We start from the raw sequence: 16,283 nt of genomic DNA, 5'->3' as shown, positions 1-16,283 counted from the left end.
TGACCAATTTGTAAACTTTAAACAGATTCTTGTCAAGAAAAGATCAATTTTCCATAAACCGTGCGTAGGTTTTCTAAAATCAGTATGCTTTTTTAGAAACTTGCTTTTGAAAACGGCCTCCATACAAAAGAAGGCCAATTTTCCCTTATTTTCAAGTGCAAAAGGACAGCCCTTCCACTTAATCAATCTTCTTTATTTTAGTCTTAAAACATAGTTACAACATTTGTCTTCAAAATACCGCGCGTAGGTTTTTAGGTAAATCGTTCAAGAAAGTATGAAATCGAGTTTATCAACGCTACCGGGCCAATTTTCGCCCTTTCTTCTCTTATTCGGGGCTTTTCAGAGCGCGTATTTCCGCTTCGCTGATCATGAATAGTTAATGAATGTCACAGCATTCTGCCCTATGTAGAAAGTTCCCCGGGGGTTGGAGTCAAAACATTTATTGGGGCTGAGGGGGGGGGGGGGGGAATGGGATACGGAGTGGGGCGAGGAATGCGGCCCTAAAAATTCCACTTTTTATGACGAAATTTATTGAATTTCAAGGCATAATGCACAACATCCCCTCTTTTTTATCAAAATTGCCAAATTCTGAATATATTTCGACACAAGAACAGCTCAGAAACCATTATGAAGGACCATACAGAGATTATAAACACAGAAACGGGCAATTTGCTGATATTTTCATGGCTTCATTTTTTTTATATGCCAGACAGATAGGTCATGGCTTTCAATTGAAAAGTCTTTGGACTTTGAGCATGTCCCCTTTCATAAGGTTATGAATGTGAATAATTTGTCAGTGTAAATTGTTGGATTCTTTCTTGCCCTACCCTCTTTGGGCATCTCTCTCAGTAGTGCCCTCAGGGGGCAGGGCAACAAAGGGTCTAACACTTCAGACTACTGATATCTTTTGTAAGACTTTCAATTTTACACTAAAAAATATTTTTATTATCACCCATGGGCATCAATAAATACCAGGGAAATGAAACTGCATAGACTATTTAGAGTCGGTTGGGATACATGAGAATCAAGGAGAGACTTGAAGAAGGCACTGATTTGACTCTATTACTATTTGAAGAGTATAGAGTTCACCAATAACTGTTTATGACAAAATCTAGCAAGTGCATCTTTACCAAGCTGATTTGCTTCACTTTAAAGGTGATCTTGATTCTTTGTTTATGACAAAATAATTATTGCTTTATTCCAGATTAGACACCAGAATACAAAATCAGGACCATCTAAATTCCCCACTGTCAATTTAATTGATCTATCTGAGCTTCACCCAATCAACGAAAAGGAATTAATTCTAGGACAGGGATCATATGGCAGGTGCGTTTTAAAAACATTCACACAATTAAAGATACAGGTGGTAGAAAAACAATCTCTGATGCAAAACACTAAGGAGATGGTAAAGGAGGCACATATCATGCAGGCTCTTACGCACAAAAACATTCCTGCAATAACAGGTATCCAGGTTGAAAGAGAGCCTATATCACTAGTCATGGAGTTCAAAGGGGAAAACAATACATCTGTAACAGTCTGTAAACTATTGTATTGAGAGGAAGCCAATTAAATATTACAAAAACTTAAAAGTTCACTAACAAAAAAAGACTGGCTGATCATTTCTCGTGATATCACAGATGCTCTTGCACTTATCTACTCCAAAGGCTTTCTTCATTGTGATTTAAAATCAAACAATGTTCTTGTTACTGATAAACATGGCCACATAATCGACTTTGGAAAAGCCTGTGACAGTGCATTTCCTCTAGCGAAGAAGTACACTTTTCACTTTGCTCACATTGCTCCTGAAGTTTTGAAAGGCTCCCACTGCTACAGCAAAGCCAGTGATGTTTATTCCCTTGGCAAAATCCTGTGTGGAGTAGCAACAAAGCAAGAAATTCCAATGTTACTCGCCGACGCTCAAAAATGCTTGGATGCCAACCCCACAAGGAGACCAACAACAACAGGACTAATGGCATCACTGGCCTCTTTAATATGTAGTTGATAGTTATAGTGCCCACACGTGCGAATCCTAACTTTCGTTTAGTGATAACTTTAATTTCATATGGATTGCCCTTCCACTGCGAGAGCCAAGTGTGGTATGCTATAAGTTTATTATATCTTATTTATATTAGCTGCACAGATGTGGTGCCTGGCCAGAATGTTCCCACTTCTCAGTGGTGACTTGATTCCAGAAGGTGATGATCAATGGGAGAATTTTCTCTGTCTCCTTAAAATTGAAGACGTTGTATTTGCACAAGTGACAAGCACTCAGCTGGCAGCATACCTGGCAGTTCTTGTTGAACAATACCTTGGTGCATTCAAAGAGCTACATACTAGGTCATTGATTCCAAAGCACCACAACATGGTTCATTACCCAAACATGAAGCCTTTTTATTGCCAGTCGTGCATCTTGTACATGATTTTTCACAAGTGTGCAATGGTGATTGCCATTATACCCACTTTTTTGTTTGATATAAATTTCATTTAATAACTTATTAACACTATTAACTTTTGGATTGATTTCTTCTGATTACTGTTAATAGTAAGTTCCTTAAGACATGTCACCTGATTTCAGTCTATGTACAACTACATGTAAAACTTGCCTTCGTGTTTCAGAAGAGGACCACTGGTCAGGAACTGGGTGATGAGGCTTGAAGCAAAGCACAATAATTTCAAAAAGCTTGTTGACAAAATCAATAACTTCAAAAACACCACTTACTCTTTGGCAAGGCGTCATCAGGCACTGCAGGGGATACTTGCGTCAAGCATCAGCTGGAAATTTTTTTAGGTATTCACTTGAAGTTGGTCCAGGTAGGGAAATTATTATCAGTGTATTTCTCATTATCATTAAAATTATATTCACAAATGTGGAAAACAGTAATTATTTAATTTTCTCTGTAATTATGTGCTTAAGCCCAGCCTGCAAGGATTGGGGCCTTAGGGTCATATCATGTCTATAGGTGTTGAATAGACTTGACTTGTCTTGAACTTTCATCTTATTTTGTTTTGTTTGTTATTGTTGCCTAATCTGTCATGCGATCTTTGTTAACAATGTATGCGCGCGCAAGTCACATGGCAAGAACCTTTGTAATGCGGTCGCCATATTGAATACATTTTCTGATTGTTGTTGGAGTTCTGATTCTTGTCTGTACCGTTTATCTTCGCCTTTCGTTACTAAACCGACACTATTATTACTACCCTTATACCCGCATGACATTTTGGTGCCGAGACCAAACTCTACCAAAACTTATCTCTTCTCGTGCGGGATATCGAGCTCATTTAACGAAGACCCTAAACAAGGCAAAGGATCTTATGAAGAAGGAGAAACCCACCGAAATGGATGTCACCTCGCTAAATAGCATCATTGAACAACTTACATGGAAGAATTCCATCCTCAAGGCACTTGATGAAAAAATCGCGGCCCTCATCGATGAACCGAAAGACCTCGAGCAGGAAATTTTTGAGACGGAGGAAATTCATGATGAGATACAAGAGACATCCAGCCAGATAAGTAGATTTATTCACTTGACGGTAACTGATAAGAATTCTAATCAGTCTCCTTCCCCTGCTACCCTCCAAGAATCTCCGCAAATGGCGAACAACGAAACAACACTCGTACCACTCGACCCTACAAATACTGGCTCTTCAGGGATTCAAGAAAGTACCTCTGTAACTAATACAACCCTACTGAACCCTCAACCACCCCTGAACACGCAGTCACCGCCACTGGTCCCTCAAGTGAATGCTAACCACACTAGCCGTCTTCCCAAGCTAAATTTACCTACTTTCTAAGGCAACCCCCTCAACTGGTTCACATTTTGGGACTCATTTGATGCAGCAGTTCATTCCCACACTGCTCTGGTGGGAGTGCAGAAGTTTAGTTACCTAAAGGCCCAACTAGTGGGGGATGCTTCAAGAGCCATAGCTGGTTTCCCACTTAGCAACAATAATTATGAACAGGCTATTAAACTTCTCAAGGAACGTTTTGGGCAACCCAGCAAGATAATTAGTGCCCACATGCAAGCTCTCCTAGACATACCAAACCCCACCGATCAACTATCAAGCCTGCAACTGTTTTACGACACTATGGAGAATCATGTCAGAGGTCTGGAATCTCTTGGGAGGTCACACGAAACCTTCGGGGATCTCCTTGTCCCAATTATCCTAGGAAACCTACCACATGAGTTGAGAAGGAACTTAGCTCGTGAACATGACAACCCTGAATGGAAGTTCCAGGAGCTGAGAGAAGCCATTGTAAAGGAAATTCCAATCCTTGAAGCAGGTGTCCAACTTAATGACCCACCCTATGGAGGTTCCCCTACAGTTCCTGGTTCTTTCCTCACTCAAACACAAGGGACACACCCACATCCCGGGAAACAGAATAACCCAGCACCCAAAAATTGTCTCTACTGCAAAGGTCCCCACCCCTCCTACAACTGTCAAGTAATCACGGATCCTCGGGAGAGATGGGCAAGGGTTAAGATTCTCGGACACTGTTTCAACTGTCTTGGAAACCATAAGTCTTCCGTGTGCCAGTCAAGATTCCGTTGCCATAAATGTAAGGGAAAACATCACACAAGCCTCTGTTTGGGTCCCACCAATCCCCCCACCAGCCCTCAGACTATGAGGAGCACTGCTCCTGCTCACAGTCCTCAAACGTCTACAGGAGAACTACCCTCTCAAGTACATGCCTCTCTTGCCCCGATTAATCCAGCAAACAGTACAGTTAACCATGGTCAACTTGCACTCCTGGAAACCGCCCTAGCAACTGTTGGCCATGACCTTACTCACTGTGAGGCTAACATCCTCTTCGACGAGGGTGCACAACGCTCCTTCATCACCCAGACCCTACCTAATCAACTGGGCGTACGTTACACTGAGAAAGAATCTATTGCCTTGTCAGCCTTTGGTGCACACTCATCATCCAGCAGACACTTACCTGTCGCCAACATCAATATTGTCAGCGTTTGTGGAGAGCAAATACCACTGCGTGTCCTTGTCCTTGAACAGATCGCCACACCACTTCAGAACCGTTTCCGTCAACAGCTCCATACCGTACCCCACCTAAGGGGTCTTCAACTCACTCACCCTGTGACGTCAGACGAGAACTTTGAGATCTCCCTCCTTATTGGTGCGGACCACTATTGGGACATAGTGAAAGACACTGTCATCCGTGGTCAAGGCCCAACTGCTGTAGAATCGAAACTCGGTTACCTTGTCTCTGGCCCACTACAGACTAACTCTGTGAATCACACTGATACCGTTGTCAACCTGCTACAAACACTGTCTTCCACAATGGAGGTAGAACATGACCTTGAGCATTTCTGGTCCTTGGAGTCTTTCGGCATCTCACCAACTTCAGAGACGGATGAACATGAATCCTTCCTACAACACTTCCAGAGTTCATCAATCACAAGAATGTCTGATGGCAGCTACAATGCCAAATTTCCATGGAAAGTAGATTCTCCCCCACTACCATCCAACTATGGTAACTGCGCTCACCGTACACGCGCTATGGTACGTCGCATTGCTCAGACACCCAACCTCGTCAGATCCTATGGCGAGATAATCGAAGAGCACGAGAAGTGTGGATTTATTGAAAGGGTTGACAATGTGACTAGCCTGGATAGAGCACATTATTTACCGCATCATGCAGGGTGCTTTCCATTATACCAAACCGACCGGTCCCAGACCAGTGGGACTGACTAAGGTAAAATGGAACGGCGTCCGAACGATCCAGGGTCTGACCGAATTGATTGTTGGGCAATGTCGTTCCCATTCTCTCGCGTTCTCTTTCCGACCATTATGGCGGACGAAGTGTTGCTTCTTCACGAATTTGAGGACTCTGAAGTCTTACTTGACTTGTTAGAAGAAGAAGAAGACTTTCCAATTTTGGGTGCAGCTTGTTGCTTTATGCGTAGGAATCTAAACAGAGTAGCTGGTTATTTTGAAGCAACAGTGAACATGTATTCCCCTGGAGAATTTCAAAGCCATTTTAGACTCTCACGCGGTTCATTTGAACAACTCTGCCGAGAAGTTATAAATACGGACCGCATTCTGATTACCAATAGAGGGAGAGAACATATTCCCCCTGAAAAACAGGTTCTCGCCTTCGTTTGGATGATGGCAAACCAAGAATCGTCACGATCAGTAGCTGATAGATTTAACATAACCCTGAGCAGTTTGCATAGGGTTTTGAAACGTTGCTCTCGTGGATTGACTGACCTATGTGGTACCTACATCAAATGGCCAGACGGTAAGTCTTATGTTCACGGACCATCACCCTCAGTATTACGAACATGTTTTGAAAAAGTGTTTTAAAAAACAAATTGGTAGCTAAAATTAGAATACCCTGCCACTAACTTTTTAACTTTCCTTAAAGTCCCTTCACGTTACATTTAAACTTTAATGTAAGTGTTGTGGTTCAATTCACATGCTGAGGACTTAGAAAAACAGTCAATTATGCTTTGTTATTGTTTTACACCAAAGCTCAACGCAGACAGGAGATATCCGCTGCAGTTGAAGAAGCAAGTGGAATTCCAAATGTTATGGGAATGATTGATGGTACCCACATTTCCATTAGAGCACCAGTAAAACATCCAGAAGTTTATGTGTGCCGAAAGAAATTTCATTCACTAAATGTACAGGTTAGTTCTAACCTTAGTGAACAAATAGAAGCCCGCAAAATGCTCCAAATTAGCTGTTAGAACTATCTTAATGCCAGATTTCCTTTAACAATTCACAGGTCATTTGTGATGAAAATATGGTCTTACTGGATGTCCTAGCAGGTTGGCCTGGGTCTGTTCATGACTCCAGGGTGTTGCAAAATTCTTCAGTTTTCCTTGAAGCAGACAACCGCTTCCCCCATGACACTCACCTATTAGGGGATGGAGGTTATCCCTTGCATGTGTAAGTTTAGTTATTCACAAATATCGGTTGGGCTATGTTTTTTAATGATGAACAGGAAAATATACCCTGTAAAAAGTAAAATGCACAAATGGCAAATGGGTTTGTCAGACTGGTAGACTTCTTTTAGTATGTGTGAAACCACTCCTCTCTCTGTCTTAAATTATACAGAAAACCAGTGAAAAGAGTTGGTCTTGTAAAGGAGAACCATTTTGCAGGCATTGAATACCACTGAAACAGCTACAGCTGTAGTCCTCTACTGAGAGTGCTGTGCCTTTGCATCTCACCATCCTACAGACTTGTATTTTAGAAATGTCTAGACATGCAGTGCATTTAAAATAAATATCAAGTAAGAAGCAGTATAGGGAAAATCTACTTTTACTGCAGTGTTGTAACAAATGGCATCTTATAAAATTTATGATCAAAATCTGACATCTCCCCCTCCTCTTACATGCACCAATGATTCATCGATTGATCTTGTGTAGTTTTCAACACTCTGCATTTAGTTTGTAAATTTGTAGTTTCTTTTCTCCAGGTGGCTAATGACTCCATTTAGAGACAATGGCCATTTGACAGCAGACCAACGCCAATTCAATTACAAACTTTCCTCTGTACGACAGACAGTGGAAAGGTGTATCCGGCTGCTAAAGGGAAGATGGAGGAAACTGACATTTCTTGATCACTTAGACATTGAACTGATGGTGTTGATGATAATTTCAGCATGTGTCTTGCACAATTTTTGTTTGATTCATGATGACTTTGATGAAGGATACTTTGGTGATCAGGATGAAGATGATGACGAGGATGACGATGATGATGATGATGATGATGGAGGGCATGGTTTGGCACACCCACTCTTAAGGAGAGCTCAACAAAAGAGGCTGCACATCATGGGAATGTTGCATTAAGCAACAACAGACTATTGTCTTCCTTTTCATTAAAACATTATATTTTATTTTACTGAACGAGCAAGTTATTTTAGTGGATATTGCTTTTGCTGTTTCCTAAATGCAGCTGTTTGAAGTGAAGAACAATACTATCATGAGCAAAGTCCCTTGTGTAATTAGAGTTCATTCAGTCTACTATACATGTCACCTTGCAACCAAGGCCTCTTTTATTGAGCAGAGCCTTTCTTTTGCTCACTTGATTCTGCCTTATTGAGTAAGCAAAAGAAAGGCTCCCCTCACAGGGTGTATACATATACAAATAATTATTATTTGTATAGTCAGATTGCAATATACTCAGATGTGTGCCAGATTAGCATCCTAGGAAGAGATTGAAAACCAAGTGAAGAAAAGACAGAAAAAACAACATAATTTCAGTTATAAATTTCATTTTATTTTGACAAACACAAGGTGACGCCAGAGTAGAATATTTTGGTATGACCATTTTCCTTTCTTTTGAAGGTTGCTAGAAAGACTTTTATTGTTTTAAACATATTAAAGAGTTGTCTGATTAAGAGGTCTCATTGCTTTATCTGTATCAGGAGACAGTATTCTGTAAAATTAGGGTGTAAAATGCTGTAAGTCATTTTCCTGTTGATTATTGCCAAATTCACAAAAATCAATTAGGAATTTCTGCCACACACTTCTTGGCTGCCCATTTAAATATAAACAGTTGTCTAGTTTAAAATTTTTGTTCTTTATACTGTTAAGGCTAGGCCTATAAAGAGTTTTGTTACCTATCGCCCAAATGACCAAAAAAAAAAGACAAAAATTGCATTTTTAATAGTTAATTAAATGGCACAACATCCTTTCTTCCCCGAAAACAAATGTATTTCAATAAAATTTATTTCTTAAACAAAGATTAATATTACCTGCTGTAATTATCATTGTAGATATGGATTTAATGTGTGTTTTTGAAGCCTTTACTTGGACCCAGACTCCCACCTGGTTGTGACATTTATTTTATTTTTGTTTTGTTTTGACCAGCCGACCCACTTTTAAATTGGAGTTGAAGGGAAACAAAACACTTTATGGGCATGGCCTAATATGAATAGACTGTTCATTTACATGTATTTCAGGTGTCTTCAAATACTTGCCTTTGAATGCTATAAAAAAACTTTCATTACAATGGTTGGGTTACTTGTAATACCAGAATTTTAAACATTTTTGTAAAAATGGGTTAATAACAAGAAAAACACAACATTGTGGAGATCACCAAGGAACCCATTAAATCATGATTCTGTGATCGTGAAAGACTTCGCTTAAACAAACTTAGACAAAGTTTAATACAGTCACTGTACAAAGTATTGTCCTATTTCTTAGAATCTTTAAGATAGGAGAAATAATCTGCAAAAAACTGCTTCTTTTCTTGTTGCATGGACTTAAGGATATTTATTTTTTCTTCCTCCACCTTTTCCCTTTTCGTGCTGTAATCTTTTAAAAATTCAATCATTTCAGCTGCTGAGGAGCGGGATTTCCTCTTCCTTGTCACCCTTTTCTGCTGACTTTTTCCCTTTGAATTAGTTCCGTCCCCTTCTCTATCTTCAGAGTCACAACTGCTGAGATTTTCATTCACCTGTGACGAACACCCACTCATTGACGAGGAACTAGAGGCTTCATAAATGAATACGGGCTTTACGTTTGGGTTTTCACCTACACACTCCTCCATTTCTTGGTAATACTTCCATGTTTTCTTAGCTCTCCCTGTTTTACTGTTGTTGTCCTCTACTTCTTTCTGTTTGGACTCTAACTTTTTCCATTTCCTTAAACATTGATCGACAGTAACAATCAGATCGGAGTGCAGATTAAACTCCTGGGCAATTTTTTCGAAAATCTTCTTCTTTGATGACTTTCCAAATTCGTCTTTGAACTTCATGTAGCTTGCAATAAGCAAACGCACGTGTTTGTCCTCCCATCTTTCCAGGGCCGAACTAGTGGACGGTGTTGGATTCAGCTCGCATTGACTATCAAAACAGTAAGGGTCACATACTGCAAAGAGAAAAACGCGGGAAAACATGTCAACATTCGGAAAAGTCAGTAGTATATCTGTCTTCAAAAACTGATAGAAGTCAAAAGACATAACAAATAAAGGTGCAGTGCTGTACCTGAGCCTTGTGTGCAACTATGCATGAGGAGACTGTTCAGATCTGGCGTCCTAAACTTACAAATACTGCACTCGTACATATTAACTTCATTGCCATCTGCCATTTTGGCTTCTGGGTGGTGAGGAAGAGCGGGACTGGAAACAAGAATTTCTGAAAATGGAACGCCAATTTTCGGTCGGACCGGACCCAGTGGTCAAAGAGGACCACCTTTTGAGGTGGACCACTTTGACCGGAAAATTTCCACAAGGACCGAAGCGTTCCATTTAATTCTCGACCGAAATTTCCGGAAATTTTGGCATAATGGAAAGCACCCGCAGTCAAGAAAGAGTCAGCTACCACACCCATCAGAGTTGTTTTCGATTGCAGTTACCGTTCCTCAACCAACTCTCCAAGCTTGAACGACTGTCTTGTGGTTGGCCCCCTATTCCTAACTGATATGTGCTCCATCATCATCAGATTTCGTACCTTCACTTATGGCCTGTCCACTGATATCGAGAAGGCCTTTCTCCATGTCGGTCTTGACGAAGGTGACCGGGACTTTACCAGATTCTTCTGGTTGTCAGACACCACCAATCCAGAAAGTGAATTTCAAGTCTTTCGTTTCAAGACGGTCCTGTTTGGTTCAACAAGTTCCCCCTTCATGTTACATGCTACACTGCATCATCACCTGGAAAACTACACCTCACCTGTGGCCAAGGACATGAAGAACAATATGTATGTGGACAATGTCATTTCAGGATGTGACCATGAAACTGACATCTTACACTATTACCAAGAGTCAAGATCCATCATGTCCGCAGCCAAGTTTAACTTGCGCTCGTGGGCATCAAATAGCCCATTACTTTGTGAACAAACCAAGAAGGATCAAACAGCGGACACAAACACTGTTGTAAACATTCTTGGTTTGCGATGGGATCCATTCCATGATACCCTCTATCTTGCTCCTAAGGAAATAGCCCCTCAATCAAGTCGACCTGTCTCCAAACGTGATGTGTTACAACTCTCCTCAAGAATCTATGATCCTTTGGGTCACTTATCTCCTGTAACCGTGAAGGCCAAACTCCTGATGGCAGAGGAAACTTGAATGGGACGAACCACTTCCGGCAGACCTCGAAGCCAAGTGGAATGATATTGCCCGAGATATTCAAGAGGCTAACAAACTTGTCTTGCCAAGGTGCTTCTTCCCACAAATGCAGACCGAAGCACAACCCATCTACCTACATGTGTTTGCTGACGCCAGCCCCAAGGCATATGGAGCAGTCGCCTTCATCTCTAATGATCACCATTCCTCATTCGTCATGTCGAAGTCGCGTGTCGCCCCTTTGAAGGAACTGACACTTCCCCAGTTAGAACTCATGGCTGCATCGATCTGTGCAAGACTAGCCCACTTTGTATCAGGAGCCTCCCATTCAAGATTTCCCAACCTTACAGTCAAGTTGTGGTCCGACAGCGAGATAGTCCTCCACTGGTTACACAGCGCGAAACCCCTAAAGCAGTTTACGGCAAACCGCACCCAAGAGATCAAGAAGCTGTTCCCTGTTACTGTCTGGAGTCATTGTCCAACTCATGACAATCCTGCTGACATGCTTACTCGTGGGATCAATGCCACACAGCTTCGCACTTCCTCTCTTTGGCTACATGGTCCCTAATGGTTACCATTCGTCGAGCAATGGCCATCTTGGAATTACTCAACGACTCTTCATCTGCAACTCTCCAATATCACTCATGTGGAAGACACTGACACCGCAGTCAACAATACAGTAACCATGACCGATGGTACTACTCAGACAGATCTAGTGGAGAAGCAGCCAGGCATCCACAATCTCATTGATGTGTCCAGATTTAGCACTCTCTCCAGCTTGCTCGCTGTGACAGCATACGTTCTACGGTTTGTGAAGAACTTGCAAAACCCTGCAGCAAAAACAGTGGGTCCACCATCTGTCCAAGAGAGGAAAACAGCCCAATGCAAATGGATCCAGAACTCTCAAGCGCTAATTTATGCAGATGAGATTGCTAATCTACGGTCCAATTCAAGTACTCGTCTAACCTTAGTGAGACAGCTTCGCTTGTTCCTCAACGCTGACTGCTTTCTTCATTGTGGGGGGAGGATACATAATGCTCCGCTTACGGATTCAGCAAAATTTCCCTACCTGCTTCCGCCCAACCACCCTTTCACAGCACTGGTCGTATACGAAGCCAACAGGAAGCAACTCCACTCTGGTGTCAACGCGGTAGTGACGTCGCTACGCCAAAACTTCTGGATAACTGCAGCACGCCAGTATGTAAGGAAGCTTCTTCGCCACTGTGTGACTTGTCGCAAGGTGGAAGGAACAGCCTTCAGAGCTCCGGATCCTGCGCCCTTACCCAAACTGAGAGTCCAAGAAGCGACACCGTTTTCAGTAACTGGAGTAGACTTCATGGGACCCCTTTATGTGCGATCAGAAAATGGCGTTACCAAGAGCTACATCTGGCTCTTCACCTGCGCTCTCACCAGGGCAGTACATTTGGAAGTAGTCAGTGACCTCTCAGAGAAAAGTTTTCTTCAAGCCTTCCGGCGATTCTCAAGTCGCAGATCTCTTCCACATCAACTGATATCTGACAATGCCTCTACCTACCTCGCTTCTGCAGAAACACTCAATGAGCTATTCCAATCTCCTTCACTAAAGGAACTGTTCAGCCGACAAGGTGTTGAGTGGAAGTTTATCCCTAAACGTGCCCCCTGGTACGGAGGCTTCTGGGAACGACTCATCGGACTGACAAAGAGAGCCATAAAGAAGACACTTGGCAAGACATCTGTCACACTAACAGAGCTCCAAACACTCACCGTTGAAGTGAAAGCCATTCTAAATGATCGCCCTATCACCTATGTATCCAGCGATTCTGCAGACGAAGAACCATTAACACCCTCACATCTTCTACACAGGAGAAGAATTACCTCATTGCCCTACCCTGTTGCTGACGATGATCCATCTGATCCCAACTATGGAAGTGCATCTGACACGAGGCAACGTGTAACAACACAAGCCCGTATCCTCGAACGTTTCTGGAGCAGATGGAGACACGAGTACCTTACCTCTCTTCGTGAATTCCACAGAACAACTGGGACCAATGAGCAGTCGATCAAGTCAGGAGACGTTGTGTTGGTCCATAACGAGGGTCCTAGGTCAACCTGGAAGCTAGCTGTTATAGAGAATCTGATTAGGGGAAATGATGGCCTTGTCCGGGCAGCGCACATTTGCACAAGTACCGCGTACACCAACCGACCAGTGAGTAAACTGTACCCACTTGAAATCACCACAACTACCACTGTCCCTAGTGTTGCGTCGCATGACTGTCCTGAACAGCAACCTGCCGCAGTTCCGCCCACTAGACCGAGACGAGCTGCAACTACTGAGGCTATGAGGAGAATCTCAAATTGGGCGAGATGCATCTGCGCGCCCCCGGAGGATGTTGAATAGACTTGACTTGTCTTGAACTTTAATCTTATTTTTTGTTTGGTTATTGTTGCCTAATCTGTCATGCGATCTTTGTTAACAATGTATGCGCGCGCAAGTCACATGGCAAGAACCTTTGTAATGCGGTCGCCATATTGAATACATTTTCTGATTGTTGTTTGAGTTCTGATTCTTGTCTGTACCGTTTATCTTCGCCTTTCATTACTAAACCGACACTATTATTACTACCCTTATACCCACATGACAATAGGTATCTTCCACAATTTATATAATTCATTTCTGAAGGACTCAATCTTTCATTTTGATATGTACAGTATGTGAGTTTTACCTAGGTATTATGAGCAGTACAGGTAGTTCATGCATTAGGATTATTGATCATGTGCACTTTTGATACACTTATTTTCTTAGGCGTGAAGTGAACTGCTGCACACTGTGGCATTAAACATGAGTTGCAAGAGTTAGATCCCTTAATAACAGAGGAATTCATGCTGACAATGTAAATAGAATGACTTTTTTTGAACATACTAAGCATCATTGTTTGAATTTTTTTTATTTTTATTTCAGATAATTCTTTATTATATGGCAAGCAATTCTTAGGTCAAATGGTGCGGTCCCATTGGCTAGTTTTTGGTCCGGATTTTACAGTACGGACCATTACCATGGAAACGGTCCGTTTGTGTATTTTTTTTCTCTCCCGGGAAATTCAAAACCGCACAAAAAACAAAAAGTAAAACCAAATGTGTTAAAATCGTTGGTAAAAGCAAAATATAATTTTAAAAAGTAACTGTTCCTAAGATTAAGTCTCACTGACCACATGGAAGACGACGAAGAATTCGAACACTCGCCAAGTGTTGGATGAGACGAGCATCGAGGCAAACCGCATAAGCGAGAGCCAGAAAAATAGGTTTTATTAAGAAGCAGAAAAGTGCCAACACTACAAAGAAGACTATGACGGACATGAACACTCTCTCCCGCTACATGGAAAAAATTGGCATGAGATGGAATGTCGAAAGCTTACCTGCGTCCGAACTTGACCACCTCTTGTGCAAGTTTTTCATGAATATCGGTAAGAAAAATGGAGAAGAATACGAACCAGATACCATATCTGGTTTTCAACGAAGTATCCAAAGATATTTAAGTGAGAAAGGTTCTTCAGTTAACATATTGAAGGACAAGGATTTTGAAAAGTCGAGGAAAGTTCTCTCTGCGAAACGCAAGTCGCTTTTTCATGAACCCGGTAAAGGTAACAAACCACAAGCTGCCATGGTACTCGAAGACGATGAAGAAGATGCTCTCTTTGAGACAGGAGAATTTGGTGATTCCAATCCAGTTTCGCTGCAGCGAACAGTTTGGTGGCTCTTGTCTCTTCACTTCAGTTGATTTAAATGTTCTTACAACATAGCCAGTCTTATATTAACGTCTTATTAATAATGACAGTTTCGATGACTGTCAGCCATCTTTATCAAAACTTGAAAAACATGAAAAGTGTCAGAAGCCTTAAATAGGCTTCTGAAGGTGTTAATTATTGCGATAAATGCGCAAAGTCACTCTGTAGACACCCCCTCCCCCCTGGTTTGGGAGTGGAGATCACTTGTGTCCATATGGGAGAAAGCTGATAGGCTCCGTCGTCACTGTTCATAGTAGGAGTGTTCGATCTTATACATATGCTTTCCTTAATCCATCGCTTAAACTTGTCGCTTTCCTGCTCAACTATTTCACTTGCTTCCCAATTCATAATATGATTAGTCTGACAAACGTGGTCTGTTATGGCTGATTTATGGTGTTCATTGCTAGAAGCTCTGCGTGTGGTTCTTGTGCAATTTCTGTTAGAGATCTTTTCTGCTTCCTTTCTGTGTTCTGTGATCCTGGTTCACAGCTGTCTCCCTGTTTCACCCATATATATCTTTTCGCATTGGCTGCATGGAATTTTGTACAACACTCCAGCCTTTTTTGTGCTTCTCAACTCTCTCTCTCTCTCTCAACTCTTCTCTCACTCGGATTTCTTTTTTCCGAGTATGCCTGTGTCACTTTCTGGAATAATACATCATTCTCATTCATTTACTAGGCTGGAAATATACCATCATATTTATTTCAATATACATGTAGTTCAAAATGGTTACGAAGAAAATGTAAATAATCTAGTGTTATTTCACTTGTACATAATCGGCCATTTAAATTTAACAATGCACGTAAAAGAATGAAACTTTGGAACATTAAACTTGCACTGGTTTAGGAGTCATTATATAATAAACTAATTGTATTTTTTTACTGAAATATGTATCCTAATGAGCACAATTCGTTAAGAGGATTATACTCTTCTTCACCGCTTGAGTATTTCTACTCACTTGTTTGACTCATACTCAATCAAGCGTTCTTTTATGCACTATCTTGCGTTAAAACATTTACTCATTTTTTTGTGTTCTCACACGTTTGACTTACTATTAATCATACTCAATTTACCTTGAAATAATGAGTTGCTTCAACTCACTACATTGGGTGAAAAGAGGGGAGAGGAATGTTTTAGGGAGGAGGGAGAGACGGCCAAAAAAGATAGGGAGGAGGGAGAAAGGAAGCAAAAAATAGGAAGACGGGAGAACCAGCATAAAAAGGGAGGACGGAAAATCTTCTTTAAAAAAGTGGCATGAATGTTTAAGGCCTTGGTAGCTCTTTATTCAAGGACCTTACTGAGTCACTTACTCAACTGCAAGTTAAAGTGTATGTAAGAGTTCTCGCATGGTAGTCTCAACAATTTCTTGCCCTCCCCTTGTGACTCTGGTGAGGTCATCATTTGTACACCGTACCCAGTCTTGGCCAAGCAGTGACGCACTGATCTGTCTGATTTCCGGGCTATTGTGAATTCTTTTGTTTGGTGT

At 41.5% G+C, this 16,283-nt stretch overlaps 1 protein-coding gene and 1 pseudogene across 1 annotated transcript; both read left to right on the top strand.

Annotated features, from left to right (window-relative positions):
- Window positions 1-1,721: 1,721 nt before the first annotated feature.
- Window positions 1,722-13,904, top strand: LOC146452341 (uncharacterized). Its single transcript, XM_085098032.1, has 3 exons — window positions 1,722-2,486; window positions 2,604-2,811; window positions 13,819-13,904. The coding sequence occupies exons 1-2, from the start codon at window positions 2,141-2,143 to the stop codon at window positions 2,786-2,788; spliced, it is 531 nt and encodes a 176-aa protein (XP_084954158.1). The 5' UTR covers window positions 1,722-2,140; the 3' UTR covers window positions 2,789-2,811; window positions 13,819-13,904.
- On the top strand, window positions 3,211-5,709 carry LOC146452342 (uncharacterized; annotated as a pseudogene).
- Window positions 13,905-16,283: the final 2,379 nt, after the last annotated feature.

Source organism: Pavona decussata, unplaced genomic scaffold, assembly GCF_977016875.1.
Source record: "Pavona decussata unplaced genomic scaffold, jaPavDecu1.1 SCAFFOLD_371, whole genome shotgun sequence".
Lineage (NCBI taxonomy): Eukaryota > Metazoa > Cnidaria > Anthozoa > Scleractinia > Agariciidae > Pavona > Pavona decussata.
The sequence above is the reverse complement of the archived record's forward strand: the minus strand, read 5'-3'. Positions and strand labels throughout refer to the sequence as shown.

What these genes read in the sequence shown, in the direction of transcription:
- LOC146452341 (XM_085098032.1), top strand. Translation starts at nt 2,141, where the DNA reads ATGTGGTGCCTGGCCAGAATGTTCCCACTTCTCAGTGGTGACTTGATT. An exon ending in GTTTGATATAAATTTCATTT is followed by an intron (nt 2,487 to 2,603) that starts AATAACTTATTA and finishes TGTAAAACTTGC; the next exon opens with CTTCGTGTTTCAGAAGAGGA.